Genomic DNA, 17,655 nt, shown 5'->3' with positions numbered 1-17,655 from the left:
ATTAACTGTTTATATTAAAATTCTGAATAAATTATCCAAGAATAACTCTGTTCATTTTGTGTCTGCTGTCTGTGCAGCACTGAATGCTGCTTTACCACAGAGAAAGCACTAAATTCGTATCTTGGACTAAGCAATACTTTCAGTTGCAAAATGAATGGTGTTAAGAAAAAAAAAACCCAATCTGCCAATTATAGGCTTGTGGTCTGAAGCCAGTTTAACTCCTCTGCCTGCTGGCTTGGGCGATCCACGCTGGGCTGTGTCCTCACCGTGGGGTTCTCGGCAGCCTGATGCCATCGGGTAAACATTGGTAAAGGGATTCCTTCTGCCTGAAACAGCGAGAGCTGCTTTTCTGTAACGTAATTCTGTTATTTCCACATGCACGGACCCAGGCTTCCCTCCCTGTAGGCAATTTTTAAAAAAAATTAAAAGTCTGAGGATCTGCTTCATCCCTGTCCCGCAGCTGAGCAGCTGTAACCAGGCTTGCACCGGGGAACGGTCTCACCGTCTGCTCTGCAGCAGGCCACTCTGGAAGTGTAAAATCTTTCTAACTTAAATGTTTTGTTTCACCAGAGGTGAGATTTCCTTCCCGATCAGCTGCACCAAGAAGGTGGGGGAACTGACCGTTGCTGTTTTTCCTCTCGCTGTATTTAGCCGCTCAGTTAAGATATCCTGCTTTCCTTCCATTCAGCAAAATCGGTCAGCGTTGCGCTGTTCCTCGTAGCCTTGGGATTGCCACCGGCCGCGTCTGCAGGAGCAGCCCCTTCCCCAGCCACGTCGTGCGCGGGAGCTGCTGCCGATGGAGGCTCCTCGCGGGCGCTGACGGCCGGGCAGGATGGTGCAGCAATGCAGCTGGTGGAATTAATAGTTTTGGCTTAATATTTCCTCCTTACCCATGGCTCTGGTGCAGCCACAGCACGATTTGCCCAGCTCGCGGGCTGACAGCCTGCGCTGTAGCCCTGGCTCTTCACACCTCCGTCCTGGCGATGGTCTTTCCCTGCCCGACCTGTACACGGTACCGTGCGGTTCGGGGCTGTTCTTGGACCCACGCGGAGCTCTGCTCTCCGACCTGCCCCTCGGGAGGACCCAGGGACGTCGTTTGACACTCATACGATGAATTGCTATAAAAGCGAGCAGCGTGATTTTCTTTTTTGCAAAAAGCGCTGCTTTTTCAGAGGGGTCGAGGTGAATCCTCGCCGCACTCCTCGCCCCTGGCCCTGCCAAATTCCAGTAACTGTTTCTTCAGCCACCTCAGCCCAGGGCTGGGAGGGAGATGGTGTTCCTGGCTGAACAGAAAGCGTGCAGTGCTGATGCCACCTAGTGCCTCTGAACATGGGACTGGACAAGGCAAGCGGAGCTGGCCCTGCCCTGCCCACCGCCCCAAGCCTGGTTTTGGGCACACCAAGGAGCTCAGCTGGACTTCAGCCCTTTTTTAAGCCCATCTGGAGTTCTCTTACGATGGGAGGAATGAGATAGATACAAACTGGAATTTTAAGATGTTTTGGAGTTGCCTCTTCTGGCACATGCTTGCTCTCTGGGGATCGTAAAATGCAAAATTAAGCAAAGCCACAAAACTTGAACTTGCTGTCGCAGGAGGTTTGCTGCCTGCTGGGCTCTCTGGGATGCTGTGGAGAGGCTGCTGAGGCTCGGTCAGCCCTTGTGCCATCATCCCTCGTCGGTCTTCCAGGCTGCCTCCACGGCTTCGCTTCGGTAACCCCCAAACCATGTCAGGCACCGGGCAGGAGGAGAAGATCTCGCCCTCGTTCAAGCTGAGGACAACTCACCAGCCCGTCAGCTGGAGCAGCTGCCTGGTATTTAGGAGCAGCCCCGATCTCTGATACTAATCGAGCTCTCGTGGACTTCAGAGAAATTAAACCTTAATTCCTCTTTGCTCTTGTGGTTTCCTGGAGCACAGGGTAATTGCTATTCCAAGTGCTGCCAAAGCTGCGGTCTCTGAGTAATTGGAGTGCGAGTGGATCTTGTTCTGATTAGGGCTTGGCCGGGGTTGGCGTGTGCTCGGGGCAGAGGGATGAGGCGCGTGCGCTCATCAGCCCACGGGGCTTGTTGGGAAGGAGCGAATGGCTGTGCCGAAAAACCCGAACCCGGGCCGTGCCGGGGGCTCTGCCTGCCAGATCGCACGCGGCGAGGGCTGGGCAGAGGGATCACCCCGCTTGCTTTGGGAGCTGAAGTGCCTGTCTCTCACCTGCACAGATGAATATGGCCAGCACAGGCATTTCTGTGCTCTGCTATCACTTCACCCCGTGTAAGACCGAGACCTGATGGGCGGCAGCGTCTCTGTTGCTGCCCAAAGTCAACCCACGACAGCGAAGACAAAGGACTCGATAACAGGAGCCCTGTGTGAGGCCTCGCTGCCCCTGGCAGGAGGCTAACGAGCAATGGTGCAACGAGCCCGTGGGCACAGCCCGCGTGTACCAGGCTCTCGTGGCACAAACCAAGCGGTTTTTCTCTGAACGGAACAGGAAGCAGTTTGCGGCAGTTTCTGCCCTCGCAGCCATCTCTGGTTCAGCAGCTCTCCGGGCCCCTGCACCAGGCACTTTGGGGCGCACGACAACCCGGGTGACTCTGCTGGATCCTCCCAGAGCCCCGACCCCCGCGAGGGTGGGAACGAGCGCCGGGGCAGCACCGGGGCTGCTGTCGAAGGAACTGCAGCATGGGAGAAGCGGGTTTGTTTGTGCCATCGGAAAGGGGAAGCGGTGAGATGGTTGAGCCAGAGGCCCTCGTGAGCAAACCGGCCGCACAGCTGCTTCTTCCCCGATGAATCTCCGCTTCTTGCTTTGCTCCAGCAGCTGGAGAAGAAGCCAGGGCTGTCAGGTGCAAGCGTGCACGGGGAACCCACCACAGAGATGCCTCCAGCCTGCCGGGTAAGTCGCTCTCTGCACAAGGTCCATCCCACGACAACGGGGTTGTCGCTCATCTTCCTCAAGGCATTGGGAGGAAGCAGCTTGTCTTGAAGCCAAAAGTCCAAGTGCTGGGTTTCATTCAGCCTCCCCCCTGCACGCGCTTGAAGGCAAAACATGGGCTGGGGAGACTCCAGCCTACAAGGAGCTTCGCTCTGCTGCAAGTGAAGAGGAGGAGATGAGGTCAGGGTTTAACCCACAGTGTGTCCCGTGGCTGGCTCTGGGGTGGCCGAACACCCTGTGGGTGCTGCTCTTGGCTCCTGCTGCTGCTGTGCCGCAGCTGGAGGTTTGCAAGGACACCTTGGCAGTGCCCACAGCTGGGTTTGGGCAGGACACAAGAGGGGTCTGCACCTGGGTCCCCCGAATCCCCCTCCAAACTGTCCACTCCAGGGCTGGGCCCCTGCATTATCGGGGAGATCAAAGCAGAGGGGGTGTGGGGAGGGTTGCGCTGGGCAGATGACGCTTTGAGGTTTGTGGCCAGGCGAGGAAAATGCTCTTCACCACTTGCCTTTACAAAACACCAGCCTAGAGTGGGCTCTATGCCGTGGAAGTGCTTGTGGCCATTCCCAAAGTGGCTGGGCTCTGCTCAGCGAGGCCACAAGAGTGAGCCGAACAGTGGGGAGAAGGTTCGGTCTGGCCCAGGAGCCCAGCAGCCGCACAGGGGTAAAACTCGGCTTCTTCAGCCTAATCGAGGGGTTAGGAGCAAAGTTTGGAGCTAGTCTGAGCTGTGGGGTTGGTGCCGATCAGGAGCAGTGGGCTTGGAGACCTCGGGATGGGGAGTTTAGTCTCTTGGGGCATTTTGGAGACAGCTGAGATATAGCCCACCTGCCTCCCTACATGGAAGAGCTGAGAAGGGCTTGGAGAAAGGTCCTTGCCAGGGGATGGGGACTTGCTGCGAGCTGCAAGATGATGCTGATGTTGCGGACGGACAGGGTCTCGCTCTTTCCCTTGCAGAGGCTCTGCCATGGCACTTGAAAACGATGCCAAAGGTGCAAATATCAAGCCTGTGGTCTTAAGTCTTACTTTGCATTGAAGGTGAAGGTGTCTCTTACCCAGGTGAAGGTTCTGCCCCTGCAGAACTGCCTTGAAGGTGATGGTTTGCCAGGCTGACAGCTGATAGTCATGAATGGAGCAGGGAGGTGTTGGCAGAGAGGGGAAGGGGGTTGTGCTGTGTTAACAGCTTGTTTTCTGTTTCTATCTGAAAGCCTCAAGCAACGTTCAGGGGCTGTGTGCGCTCCGGGGCCACTAAACCCCAAGCCCCGCTGTAGGAAGTCACTGACCCGTCACACAGGTGGGAACGCCAGAGACCAGGAATTTCTCTCTGGCTACAGCTTCCATCAGCTGATACTTCTGACAAAACACTTGGCTTCTCCACTCCCCCCTTGGCAGCCCCTGGGCTGCAGCCTGCAGTGCTGCCTTAGACCGCGCTGAGCTCTGCCGTGCTCCGTGCTGTTGTCTCCTGCTTGGGGTTATACCTTGCACAGGGCTCGGAGGGCTCCCAAATGTCAGACTCGCTGCTCAACCACTCCTGGCCATCATTTTCGAAGCGCTGGAAGAAGAGATGGTCCTTTAAGCGAGGTAATGGCCTTGTGTGCGGGGAAAGAGGTCTGAGCCATGTGTCGGGAGCTGGGCTGCTGCAGAGCGGTCGGGAGAGCCTGTCCCGGACGAGCAGGTAGCAAAGAGCGCTGGGGTCCTCGGGCAGGGCTTCGTGTTGAGCGCACCCCGCTCCTCTCTGCGGGGAACGCTGCATAAGTTTCAGATAACGCTTTTCCTTCCGTTTTGTCTTCTTTTCAAGGCACATAAATGCTTTTAGGAGCTGGGTAATGGGTTAAATATCAGCCTTCTGGTTTTGTAATAAATTTGTTTCGTTGCTGCCAGTGAGCTGGAGGTCCCGGCGTTTGCAGACAGCTGTCTGTGCACGGCTGCCTGGCGAGGGATGAGCCTTATGTCGAGAGTTTGGTGTTTGAGCAGATGCTGCGGAAAAGATTCCTCCAGTCTTTTTGAGCGGGCTGACAAGCAGACCCCCCCCATGTTCGGAGCACAGTCTGAGCCATGGTGGTTTGTGTGGCACTGGCTGGGCTTCACAGTATCCAACAGCAGGGATGGGAAATGTCAGCAATGGTGTGAACTGGCCTCATTCCTGCATGCAGTGCCATCACTTGGAAAGAGGGACGCGAAAGCCCCAGGAAGCAGGACGTTTGCAGTCCCGGAGGAGCTGGACACTGCTGTCCTCGCCTGCAAACACCGTCTTCAGGCTGATGCTTTGCGTACCTTTATCTGTGGCATTACAGCTCTTGATACTCTTTCTCCCTCCTTACTCTCCTGCCTCCCAGTTCTCTTCCGATGTGGATGTGCAGGAGACCAAGATCCAAACCGAATGGTCAAAGGAAGGTTAATTCAGAGCAGGAGGCAGGGTCATGCAGGCTCTGATCTGTGGTGAGCCCTGAGCAGCTCCCCCAAGCCCTGGCTAAGACACCCCACTCCAACCTCCCCAGTGCTGTGCCAGCTGGGGCAGTCATGGGCTCACTGGGAAGGCTCAGGTGGGCTAATTTCTATAAGAAATAAATCAGCCTCACAGTGCTTGCAAGCACTGACTGTTTTGGAGAGTGTCTTGGTAGAGCCCTCTCCCCCCAGCATGTGCTTGCAGAGCAATTTGTCCCACTGGGGCTTGTGCTGTTAGCACAAAACTTTTGGGTCTCGCTCAGCTCCTCTCCTGGCACTAGCTTTCTGCACCATGGCACTCACCGGTCCGCGTGGGACCTTCCCTCAGTGCCCAGCAGAGTCACTGGAGGAAGAAGCCGCACAGTGACTCTTTCTCGTGACTGGGAGAGTATCAGAGGGGCTGCAAATCCCCCTCAGGCCCCCCGAGACCCTTTGGCTGAGAGTGAGCTGGGGACTGTGCTGGCTCCCCACTCTCCTGGCCCTTCATGCCCAAAACCCAGGCCCCAAACGCAGTGATAAGACAGCAGCTCGCTGTACAGTATGTTACAGTGTTGGACAGCTTATCTTCTCCCCTCCTCCAGCCTGGGCCGCATGAGCCAATCCCCACCGCTGCCAACGGCCGATGATGTGGGGCCCAGACCAGGCGAAGCACTGCACTTCATCCGATTTTGGCACAGCGAGTTTAGCACTTGCTTTACAGAGGTTTTTACCCTATAGCTCTGGACATCCTGCACAGCGGTACATAAAGGGCAGCTGGTGCAGGGCCAGCAGGGCAGGAGCCAGGAGGAGACAGAATAATTTTTGTTTCTTGTCTGTGATGGTCTCTGTAGTTTCCCAACAATCTCTACCCCATTGCTGGGAAATGCCCAGACGCTCTGGTCTTTCCTTCCTCCTGGGATTGTTTCATGTAGCAGAACTGACCGGTGCCTTTGTCCCGCTGCGTTTGGTGTGACCTTTCCCCAGTGAAAACGCAGAGGGTGTTTGATGCTTGGAGGATGTGATCTGCATGGCGAGAGCTCACATCCGTGTTTCCTCTGACGTTTCCCCCGCCAGCGCCAGCTTGGCTCCAGGGTCACTCGGGGACCTGCGGCATCCTGCGCCGAGCAGCGGAGCAGGCAGGTGAGGACGGGCCGGCAGGGCTTGTTCCAGCGCTGGCTGCTCTGGTGCTGTCTCCCACCATGACGCTTGCGGCTGCGTCTCCAGCGACCGGCTCATCCAAGGGAAATCAGCAGAGGCGGTTGCAGGAGGGAGGTTTTGACTGTAGGTCTGAATTGGAAGTATTAAAATCTTTGTTAGGCTCCCAATGGCCTTGCATGCAGTTACAGCAGCATGGAGTTTTCTTCCTCAAGACCAACCAGCTCTGCTGGCTGGTCCCACTGTCCCCATGGCATCAAAACCCCCAAGACTTTCCCAGGCTGTCACATGCAGTGAACGCTGTCACTACTTCCTTCCTCCCCACGCAGAAGCCCAGAGTCATCATGTTTTGCCTGCCGGGAAGCTCTGGCAAAGTGCAGCGGAGCCCCACTCGTGTGCCGGGACCTGCCTGGCCCAGCCAGCGACACTTCATCCCCGGCTCTGCCCTGGGAATTCCTCTGATGAGGCTGCTCCCTGCAGCAATAACCTTTTATGGTTCCCGGCCAGAGGCGAATTAAGCAACTGCAATACCTAATCTGCTTAATGTTCTCCTAAAGCAAACAGCATATGTTCTTGAAAGTGTCATTTTGTCATCCCGTCTTCAGCTGCAGCTGCATAGAGGTGAATGCTGCTGTCCACCAGTGCCTGGGGAGCCGAGATGCTCCGTCCCCTTACCAGCACACCGCAGGTAGACGGAGCATGGGTCCTTCCAAACAGGCTCGAGCACGGAGTCCAGGAGACTCCAGGGGCTCCAGCGTTTGCCATACTTGCTGGTATGATGGGTCCGTGCAAACCTTGTGAAGTTCAACAAGGCCAAGTGCAAGGTCCTGCACGTGGGTCGGGGCAATCCCAAGCACAGATACAGGCTGGGTGATGAGTGGATTGAGAGAATCCATTAGGAGAAGGAGTTGGGGGTGTTGGTTGACGAGGAGCTCAACATGACCTGGCAATGTCCGTTTGCAGCCCAGAAAGCCAACCGTATCCTGGGCTGCATCAAAAGAAGCGTGACCAGCAGGGAGGTGATTCTCCCCCTCTACTCCTCTCTCGTGAGACCCCACCTGCAGTATTGCCTTCAGTGCTGGGGCCTCCAACATAAGGACATGGACCTGTTGGAGCGAGTCCAGAAAAGGGCCACGAAGATGATCAGAGGGCTGGAGCACCTCTCCTGTGAAGACAGGCTGAGACAGTTGGGGTTGTTCAGCCTGGAGAAGAGAAGGCTCCGGGGAGACCTTAGAGCAGCCTGCCACTACCTAAAGGGGGCCTGCAAGAAAGCCAGAGAGAGACTTTTTACGTGGTCATGTAGTGATAGGACAAGGGGTAAAGGCTTTAAACTGAAAGAGGGTAGATTTAGATTAGATGTAAGGAAGAAGTTCTTCGCTATGAGGGTGGTGGGACACTGGAACAGGTTGCCCAGAGAAGCTGTGGATGCCCCATCCCTGGAAGTGTTCAAGGCCAGGTTGGATGGGGCTTTGAGCAACCTGGTCTAGTGGAAGGTGTCCCTGCCCATGGCAGGGGGGTTGGAACTAGATGATCTTTAAGGTCCTTTCCAACCCAAACTGTTCTATGATTCTATGATATATGGGTGACCACCTCGATCATGGATATAGGGATGTCCACAGTCCCCCAGACGTGCCTTCCTCCCGTGTGTACTCCACGCTGGTCCTTCCTTGCTCATCATGCCACAACCTGACGCCTGAAAGCGGTTTTTTTCCCCCGTGAGCCCCTCCAGCAGCCTCCCCTTGCCCAAGTGTCCAAACAGCTCGGCTCTATACACGGTGCCAGCCCAGCAGCAACCGACGGAGGCGTTGGATGCGGGGAGCCCCGAATTGTCGTGTCTGGTGCTCACACATTGCCTAAAATGGTCTCCCCATTGCTGTAGCCCCGTGCTGCTGCCTAACAGCCACTGCCGCCGAGTTCACCGGCGGCTGGCTGCAAACCTGATTTATCGCGCGTTGAATGGGAGCGTCTGAAGTCTCCGAGGAGGATAGAAGTCGTTTGGTGGGCCTGGAGGGGGTCTGTTGACTGCAGCCTATGTCTTGGCCAAATCCTGAGCCCTGCGTGGCACAGGCAGAGCACAGGGAATATTTTCCAGGCCTCCGAGGAGCTGACTCTGTTCCAGGGATCCACTTCAGAGCTGCAGGCTGGAGGCTGGTGCAGGCCCAGCGTAGCCTTGGCAGAACGGCCGGACTCTGCTTGGGAGGAAAAAAAACTCTTTGTTTTAGCTAAACCTGTGGGCCAGGGCTCTGGCCTCTGTCAGGCCACAGCGCTTGTCAGCTCCTGCAGCTACGTCCCTGCCGCCTCTCGGGGCTTTGCCGCTTTCTCTGCGGGTAGTTCGCTGCTGCAAGGGATGGCGAGAGCAGGGAATGTCCTTTTCCTTCCTTCCTTGGACTTGTAAGAGGGCAAGATTTTGTTCTTGTCCCCCTGGGGCCCTCCCCGCCACCTCCTTGCTCCCCTTGAGTCCGTTCTACTTTAGCCTTCATCCCAGCCCTGTTTTGGGGGTTCAGTGGCTTTTACTGCCCACTGACATCTTTGGCTGCTGTTTCCTACAAGCTCATGCCAAAACCTGCCCTGGTTCAAATGTGTATTCACTTCAAAATGCTGATTTTTGATTGCAAGCTGAAGAGAGGCAATCCAGGTGCATCTGAGGAAAGCAAAAGGTGATGTTCAATAGCTCACTAAACCTCTGCCCGTTTTACAGATAGAGCATTATAGATGTGGCTCAAGGACATCCTGGGCAGGAATTTGTCTATTAATTAAAAATGTCTTGTGAAATAAATTCTACACCCTTGCTAGAGAGCCTGTTCCAAATTTTCCATGCTCTTATAGTTAGAAAACCTTTAATTAAAATAGTGCCTTCGCAGAGTGTTTTCTTTCCCTATTATTTATAGACCCTCACTTGAAATTATCACACACATTTAAACACACCAAACACTCCTTAAAACAGAAAATCTGGCATCTGCAGTGTGCAGCGGGATCCAAGGAACAAACATCCAAACTCTCCCTCACGTTTGCTGCCTTTTTCTACTTGGCACCACACAATTTCTGGCTGCATTGTGTAGCATTAAAACCCACGGCAGGATGCAAGGTTTCCAAGAGTGTGTTTTTTAACAATATCTTCCTCATATTAATGTTTTTATACTTGGCTTTCCTGGAGTATGATGGGTTTCTAGCAGTTTCTTGCCGTTTTTCCCACTGGATAGATATGGCCGTTTACAGTCTCTTGCTATTGTTCTCTGCATCTTCAGAGATCCACCACGGTGCTTCGGCCAACAGCCTGGCTATTTTCCATTCGCCTCAGCTGTATGTATCTCGAAGGAATAAAAGGCCTCCGTGAGTCATGCAATGGTTTAGAGATCGTGGCTAACATTTACAGTGTGTCTCGTTACATAGGAATGTGCTTCAGTCAGCTGGACAATCTATTGTACCATGATACACGTCCAGATCTTGTTTTTGTTTCTCAATGAGTTATCAGATGCTGTACACACACTCAGGTTCACACTCGCTTCGCTCTCCTGCGTGGGGAAAATCCACATGAGTGAGCCGGCACCAGGAGAATTATGCGCTCCCGCTATTGCTCTGCATATTCAGTGTTGTCTGGAGTCACTAATGTGCCTCTAATTTGCCCTCCCAGTGGCATCCTTTATTCCTTACGGATGAAAACAAAATTACTGTCAGTATTTTAATTCATAGATTTCTGCTTTAAGGGTCCATAATGTCAGTAATGGCCATCAAAATGTGCTTAACTCTTCTGTTTCACTGTGGAAACAGCCCCTGCAGCATAGGACGTCCTATGGAAGTCTGGCTGGGACAGTTCAAGCCTGGTCTCTGCCCTTGCACATGCTGTGGCTTGAGGGATGAAGTTTCTGCTGTTAGGGGATCCCTGCACCAGGTTCCCAGCGGATCAAGACTGCTGAGGTCCTGAGATTGCCTGGCAGTGCCTGTCTGCAAGGGGTGAGGGAGCAGAGGGCCACGTGGAGCATTTCGGTGCTGCCTAATGTCACCTGTCTGTGTGTGGCTGATTTTACATCCCTCCTAGCCATCTGTTACCTGCCGTGATCTCCTCTGTCTTGCAGGATCCGACTGCAAGCCATGCTTACGGGAATTCACTGACCACAGCACCCCTGCTTTGGAGTATCCCAACCCCAAAAGCTTCCTCCCATCCCTGATTGCTGAGGATGACACCTTCTGCACCAGCATGGCTGAACAAAAGGCAAGTGTCCTCTTTCCTTCCACTACCACCATGCGAGGCAGGAGCCCGGGTCAGCAAACTGGGTGGTCAGCACCATATTCAGAGGGGTCCATGGTGGAATAAGAATGGGGGAAATGGGTACTGATCCAGACTACCAAGGAATACAAGGTTATATTGCTTCTGCTGCTGGGAAAAAATCATACCTATGTGCTTTATATTGGCGTTAGGGGGAATAAGGCAGAGAGAGATCTCGGGGACTGGAGGAAGCCGAGCTGGTGGGGCTGGGGCAGGTCTGGCTGCAAGGTGCGGTAGGAGGGTGCTACTATTAGAAAGCCTGGTTTGAGAAACCCAGCTGCAGGCCTGGCCCTGCTAGCAGCGATGGGCTGTTTGCCATGAGAAAGGAAAGAAAAGCACCTTCAGCTCTGCACAGGAGGTGTCCCTTCGCAGGATGGGTGCAAGGCTCTCAGATGGGATTTGTGTGCTCAGGCTAAGCGGTCGCTGCCTTTGCAGGAGGACTCATCTTCCACAGAGCTGGATGTCCCAGCAGCAGACTTGCACAGCAGCACGGAGGATCTCCTCTCAGACTCTGCTCTCCATGGCACGGAGTATTACAGAGATCTGGGACTCCTGAGCCCGCCAGTTGCCAAAACAGCGCCAGAGACGGCAGCGCAGCCAGAACAAGCAGCCCAGGCTGTGTCTGCCATTTGCTTATTGGAAGAGAGACCAGGGGCTCTGAGCAAAATGTCTGTGGATGTTGCTTTTTCCAATCCCGTTTCCTGCTCGGTACGTTACGGCGAGGCCGACTGCCGCTTTCTGAACAAAGGCCACATTTGCTCCTGTGCAGCGGTGCCAGAAGATGGTACCAGCACTTCTGAGTGTTCTGCAGAGGCAGACAAAGAGCTGGACCTGCAGAAGGCCAAGGAGTCCTTCCCCACACTGGTGAGATCTATGTCTACCTCTCGGAGGCACAGCTGGGAGAGCCCTTTATCACCCGTGGACTGCAAGCGCAGGTACAGCAGGACTGTGAGCAATATTTGATATATACGGTGCAATGATGCTGCGTGAGGCTGGAGCGATCACACTGCCCTGAGCTCTAGCTGCTGCTGGGTGGTCTCCCTCACTTGTCAGCATTTGCCAAAGCAGCTGGACGCCTACTGCTCATGTTGGGTGGGATGTGGAGGAACAGATGCTAGGGCAGCAAGAGGCTTTAATGTCTCCTTGGCAGTAGGAAGACCCTCTTTTCCCAGTCTTGGGACTGGGAAGAGGATCTCTCATCTGGGAGAGCTCGTTTCTGTCTGGAGGGAACCTTGAACAGCATCAGCTGCCCTGATGGCCTCCATCCTTTGGCTCAAAGGGAACTTTGCCCACCTCAGAGGGATTAAGGGAGCTCTGTCAAATCCTTTTTCTTCTTGTCTGTGAGTCGGCTTGGTGGGGCCTGTGCCTGCAATTGCCGCCGTGTCGTCTAGCCCTCTGTCCTCCACGTGGCTGCCGAGGAGAGTGTATTTTGTAGCATGATGCTGACCTCTGGCTGGGAACGATTTCCAGACCAGGCATTACTGCCATCCTGTGCTCCTGCTACATGAATGCCTCGGGCTCCAGGTTCCTACGTGCATGCTCTCCCTGCTGACAAATGTATTGATCTCCCAGATGACTGGGAGTTAGGTGCAAGCCTGCAAGGACTATTTTTATCTCTCCTCCTTATAAGGTACCCTAAAATTATCTCAGCCTGAAATCTTGGCAGTTCTTTATCAAGCTCAGACTTGGTTCTCAGACCTATTGTTGTTCCATGTGCCGTGGATCATTCACAGTTTATGCTGTGTAACAGGCACATGAGCAACGGCAGCACAGAGCGGCTGTCAGTGTCAGGGACTTGTTCGGTCCCCTCGCTGGGTGATTAAGCATGTGTGAGCACGGGGCCAGGGAAGGGGAATATGCCCCGCTGTCCCCTAAGCAAATGCTTCCTGAAGCCCGTCTCTGGCAGCAGGAATGAAGTGACAGTGATCTGCAGACAGAACCCATGCAGAGAGTAAGATTTTCCACTGAGCCCTATCCATCATTTTGCTCCTATGTTGTTGGCACTGCAACAGCACTTGGTGTTCGGGAAACCATGGGGCACTGGGGGAGCTGGTCCACCCCTCATTTCCCAGAAAAGGATTTCTTTTTCCTTCCTCGAAGCTGGGCCCCAGTGGGAGCAGGATTTATGACATGATGCCACAGTGAAGATTTGATAAACGACAACATCTGCCATTTCTAAATGCCCAGAGGGACTTTCCTGGCATTGCAGCTAACAGGGCAGCAGCCCTCACGTGGGTGAAGCAGGCTGCTGTCTGGGTGGCTGCACAGTCTCAGGGGTTGCTAAGAGATCAGCGAGAGCCATCCAGTACTAAACATCCTGGGTGACCAAGGAGCTCGTGGACTCGCTGATGGCAGCCAGGGAAGCTGTTTTTAAGAGGGTCAGGACTTGGTGTCCAGGCTGATGCTTCCTGGCATTTCCTTTTCCATGTGCCTGCTGTGGTGACTCTCCTTGTCCCAGCTGCATGAGCTCTTTAGGACTGTCCACCCAAGGCTAGGACATTCCAGGGGCTGTGCCATGCCTGGCACAATGGGAGGGGTCTGCTAAACTGGCTTGTTCCTCTTCCCTGAATCAGGTTCAGCCTGGATGCCACAGAGATGGGCAGCGACCCAGAGCAGGAGGATGTGGAGAAGAGGAGTCAGTCCTGCCCACAGCCTTGCATGTCCCTTCAGCTGCCCAAAGGGAAACTGGAAACCTGGAGCAGCAGCAGGGGTGGCATGGTGATCAAAGTGGAGATAGAGCCATTGCGCCCGAACCTCACGGTCAGCTCTGGCTTGGAGGAGGTGGTGAGTGTGCGAGGGCTGTGTGTGTATTGGCAGCAGGGCAAGCTGGGGGTGCAGAAGGCAACCCACGCAGGAGTCAGCGGCAGGCTGGACTCCTTTGATGCCAGCATTGCACAAGGTATGCCAGGAGGTCTGCAGGAATCTCAGCAAGGATGGGCTTTCTCTGCTCTGGGACAAACTGCCCCTTCTTGCAGGATAAAGGCCCTGGGAGCTGGCTGATGCACAGCCCCCTTTTCCCATATATCTAGCTGGAATTTCCCTTGCTGCAACCTGTGCCTGTTGCCTCTTGTCCTGCCACTGTGCACCTCTAAGAAGAGTCTGGCTCCATCCTCTGTCAGGTGGTTGAAGACAGCAGTGTCACCCCCCTCTCACACTGCTTTCCTCTGGGGAATATCTTCGGATTCAATTAATATTAAAAGGACAATTGCATCACAGTGCTACGTGTCCTGTAAAAGTGAGAACTGCCTAAGAAGGTTTCAGCAACAAGTCTCACTTGCTCCAGCCTCCCTGGAGCCCACACCTGAAGCCAACAAACAGCTGTGCCTTATAGTGTCCCGTCATCATAACCCTGACAAAACAAGAGAGGGAAGGGGTGAGGAGTCAGCCTGTTCCCAGTGATATCCTGGGTCTTGATCTAATCCTGTGCTCTGATATACCACAGGTAGCAAACCACACAGCAAGAGAATCTGCCCTGGGGCTCCCAGGGTGAGCATGCAGGGTAGGAGGCTGTGGGAAGGCAGGGATGGTCACTGGCACTTAAGTCAAGATTCCCTGCCTTACACCTTGCCAGCCATGCTGTGCACCGATGGAGGCTCCCTTGGTGCACAAAGGACCAAAGATGACCATGACTTTTTACTTCTCCAGGAATGTGGCAGCAACGGGAAGAGACTGAGGTCAAAGTCTGTCCCATCAGTCTGTGAGACGGTTGCCTCCCCTCAGACACCTTGCAGTTTTGACACTTCTCTTCCAGCCGTGGAAGGTTGGTATAGACTATATATATGGCATTAAATGAGTTCAAGGTGTTTGTGATTAAGAAGATAAAAAACTGGAGATGTAACCTCTGCAAGCCTAAACATCCTCTGCCCTTCCCTTCTACATGGTCCCAGGAGCTCCTGAAATAAAAAGTCAAGCTGACTTTGACTCTGATCCTGGCTAATGGCGTAGTCTAAGCTCAGACATGTCCATCCCCAGTGACACATTGCTATATAACCTCTCTGTGGCTGGTGCATTGGTCACTCCCTACTCACACAAGGCAAAGATGGTTTCCTAGGAACAAAAGGCACTGATTCATCTGCCTGGGTTTAGATGTGCCCTTTCTGCTGTACCTCAAAGAATGGGGCAAACATCGTCTGTGTGCAGGTCCCTTCTGACAGCAGTGCCCTTTACTAACCCACCGCGCACAGTTGGCAGGGGAGCAGGCTTTGGGACAAGGCTGCCAGGTTCTGGTTTCCGCACTGAAAGCTGAAGAGCTTTAGAAAAACAGAGGCACCTTAGCTCCTGTAAACTTAATTTTGGCCTTCTCTGTGCTGCTGGAATCCATTAACCTCTCCTACCTGTGCAGACTGCCCCAGAGCAAAATGTAGAGACTTGTTAAGAGCACCTGGGAAGTGGAGGGGAAGCTGGCTGTCGTGGAGAGGGTCTCTGGGGTGGTGTCAGCTCCTACCCTCTGGCTGCAAGCAGGATCCTCAGAAGTTAAACTAATATAGACTGGAGAAGGGAGGGGTAACACAGAATAAGTTAGATAGCCTTCATCTCCCTCACAGAAATGCAGTGCAGTCTTTTCCTCCCTAACTGCTCCCAGCACTTCTCCCTCGCCATTAAAGGCAGATATCCCAGCAAGATTAACGGGGTCCAGTTGCATAGCTTGGAACATGGTGCTCTGCAAAGGCAAACCAGAATCACTGCTGAGAGTGTTTTGTGTTCCAGGTGTTGAACCCCCTGCTCTGGAGATGCTGGAGAAGGACCACGTGTCCCCAGACCACGTGTAGGTATTGTCAGTCCTGGCAGTTTTGAGATGGCTGAGGTTCTTGAGTATATCTGAGCTACTGGAGGTGCAATAGCAAAGGAGATCCCACTCCATGCTGGGGCACAGCTGCGTAGTTGGTAGTAAACCAGCACCTGATGCTTTGTGGGCTGCAGAATGTCTTTGCAAGGACATTTTCTAATCCCTCGCTTTTCTTTTGCCCCATCCCTGGTAGGCTAATTGTCCAGCAGGTACTTCAGGAGCTGAAACATTACCATGGGTAAGTGTGTCTGGGAGAGGGATGTGGGTGGGGAGGTCATAGGTCTGCCTAGGACCCACCTGGCAAATGACACTTGGTCCTCTGAGGTGCAAATCCCCAGGGTACCAGAATCACTCTATTCTTCCAGTGAAACTAGGGTAGAATTGCAAGGAGAAGTAGCATTTCACGTGCCTCTTCTGTAACTCTAAACATGTTCCTGCCCTGTCTCCAAAGATGAGCCTTTCCACTGACCCAAAAGTTCTGCTCTTGTGTTCTTTGCTATGTGTCTGATGTCTTCTCCCTGCACAGGGCGAAGCAGAGAGCTTGTGTGCAAGAAGGCAGTGATTCTTCCCAGCAGAACCTCACCTGGTTTGAGTTCCTGTCTAATGAGTAAGTGAGACAGACGGTAACCCACACACTTTGTGTTCCCAGAGCAAACTGATTTCGAGCCCCCCCCCCCATCTAAGCTTTACTGCCCTGCTAATACTGTGTGCAGGATACCGGTATCTGCAGTGGTTCAGCCAGGATCAGGGCCTCGTTGTGCAGGGCACTGAACAAAAACACAGACATAGCCAGAATTTGCACAAATAATTTGAAAGTTCAGTTCCTTTTTTTCAAGTGTCCCATTAATAAATGACATGACTGATGCTGAGCCAGATCCTCCAGGAGATGGAAAGCTCAGAGATGGGGTCCTAAAGTAATAATGCTTCGGATGAACTTCATCAGTGATCTCCTTGAACTGTGCTTGGCCAGTTAACTTCCCCTTAGTTAAGAGATTTGTGGTCTTGTTTCAGAAATGAAGACAGTGGAAAAAGTGATAAAGCAGAGAAAGGAACGAAGGTGATGCGACGTCTGAGTTCCCTGCGGAGCCGAGTCACTGGATCCTGGCAGAAGGATAAGGTGAGGGAGAGATGCTGACTTTGCAGAAGGAATTGTTGAATACTTCAAGTAGAAAAGGGGATCTGACCCCAGGGACCAGTTGTTTGGATTGCTTTTGCATGGCTGAGGACTCTACATTGGTCAGCAGATGCACTGTGAACCCTAACATAATGCACTGAACAGAGTGATCCCCGACTTTCAGCCCACCTTGCTCCAGCACATGTTCTGGCTGCTCTCATGCTGTCTTAGCAGGAGTTGTGCAGACCAAGAGAGGAGTGCTTTGGCTGGGTGACCGCCTGCATCACCCGCTGTGGCAAGGAGGAGAGCCTGTGGAGGCACAGACACGTGCTGCAGTGCTGCATCCTGCCCTTCATCACACATAGACCTAGACTGGAGGGACTGGCCCAAGCCTTAGGAAGGCACTTAGGAAAAGCATTACCATCCCAAAGGTTCAGGCACAAAGGTGCCCACTGTACTTGCTGCGCACCAGCTTTCTGCATGCTTATTTTTACCAGCGGGGAAAGAAATGTGTGGGCAGCACGAGGCCTGTAACAGAGCTGTGTTTTTCTCTCCTTCCAGGGTAAGAACAAAGAGCAGCCAAAAGAGAGAGACAAGGAGAAAGAGACAAAGGAGCCAAAAGAGAGGTGGAAAGAGATCAATAGGCACCAGCTTGTGCCAGGGGTTTTCTCCAGTTGCACCAGCTGCTCACTGTGTGCCAAACCTCTTGTGAATAAAAGTGGTCTGCAGTGCCTGAGTGAGTATGACTGTCACTGTCTGGCTCTGACCCAGCCTGGCTGCATCCCGCTCCCCAGCCTCCGCTCCGGAGGCTAATTCAGCCTCATGGATTGCTTCACTTTTCTGCCTGGCTTGACTGTACCCCACCACCCTGCTTGGCTTGGCTCGGTTGTTTCTCCAAATAGTCTAAATGATCTCTAAATCCTGCTTGGCAATAGTTTATCCTCATTTTCTTTGGCCACTTGACCATTTCCTGCCCCTTTCCCCCAAGGAGGGCTCTAGG

At 53.5% G+C, this 17,655-nt stretch overlaps 1 protein-coding gene across 2 annotated transcripts in view; it reads left to right on the top strand.

The window, feature by feature from the left end:
* Positions 1–2,498: 2,498 nt before the first annotated feature.
* The window catches only part of ARHGEF18 (Rho/Rac guanine nucleotide exchange factor 18), a 53,349-nt gene continuing 38,192 nt past the window's right edge, over positions 2,499–17,655 (top strand). Inside the window, exons 1-10 of one of the 2 annotated variants that reach the window (XM_041127918.1) lie at positions 2,499–2,879; positions 10,565–10,701; positions 11,191–11,690; positions 13,329–13,539; positions 14,401–14,515; positions 15,463–15,520; positions 15,735–15,779; positions 16,068–16,148; positions 16,553–16,658; positions 17,217–17,391. In XM_041127918.1, coding sequence (XP_040983852.1) covers positions 10,687–10,701; positions 11,191–11,690; positions 13,329–13,539; positions 14,401–14,515; positions 15,463–15,520; positions 15,735–15,779; positions 16,068–16,148; positions 16,553–16,658; positions 17,217–17,391 — 1,306 coding nt within the window. In that variant the 5' untranslated portion in view covers positions 2,499–2,879; positions 10,565–10,686. Of the gene's footprint in view, positions 2,880–4,402; positions 4,494–10,564; positions 10,702–11,190; positions 11,691–13,328; positions 13,540–14,400; positions 14,516–15,462; positions 15,521–15,734; positions 15,780–16,067; positions 16,149–16,552; positions 16,659–17,216; positions 17,392–17,655 lie in introns of those variants that run through there. The other variant, XM_030032898.2, reaches the window with a different exon arrangement.

The sequence above is a fragment of the Aquila chrysaetos genome, chromosome 12, assembly GCF_900496995.4.
Source record: "Aquila chrysaetos chrysaetos chromosome 12, bAquChr1.4, whole genome shotgun sequence".
In the NCBI taxonomy this organism is placed as follows: Eukaryota; Metazoa; Chordata; class Aves; order Accipitriformes; family Accipitridae; genus Aquila; species Aquila chrysaetos.
Note: the sequence above shows the minus strand (reverse complement) of the source record. Positions and strands in the feature narration are given on the sequence as shown.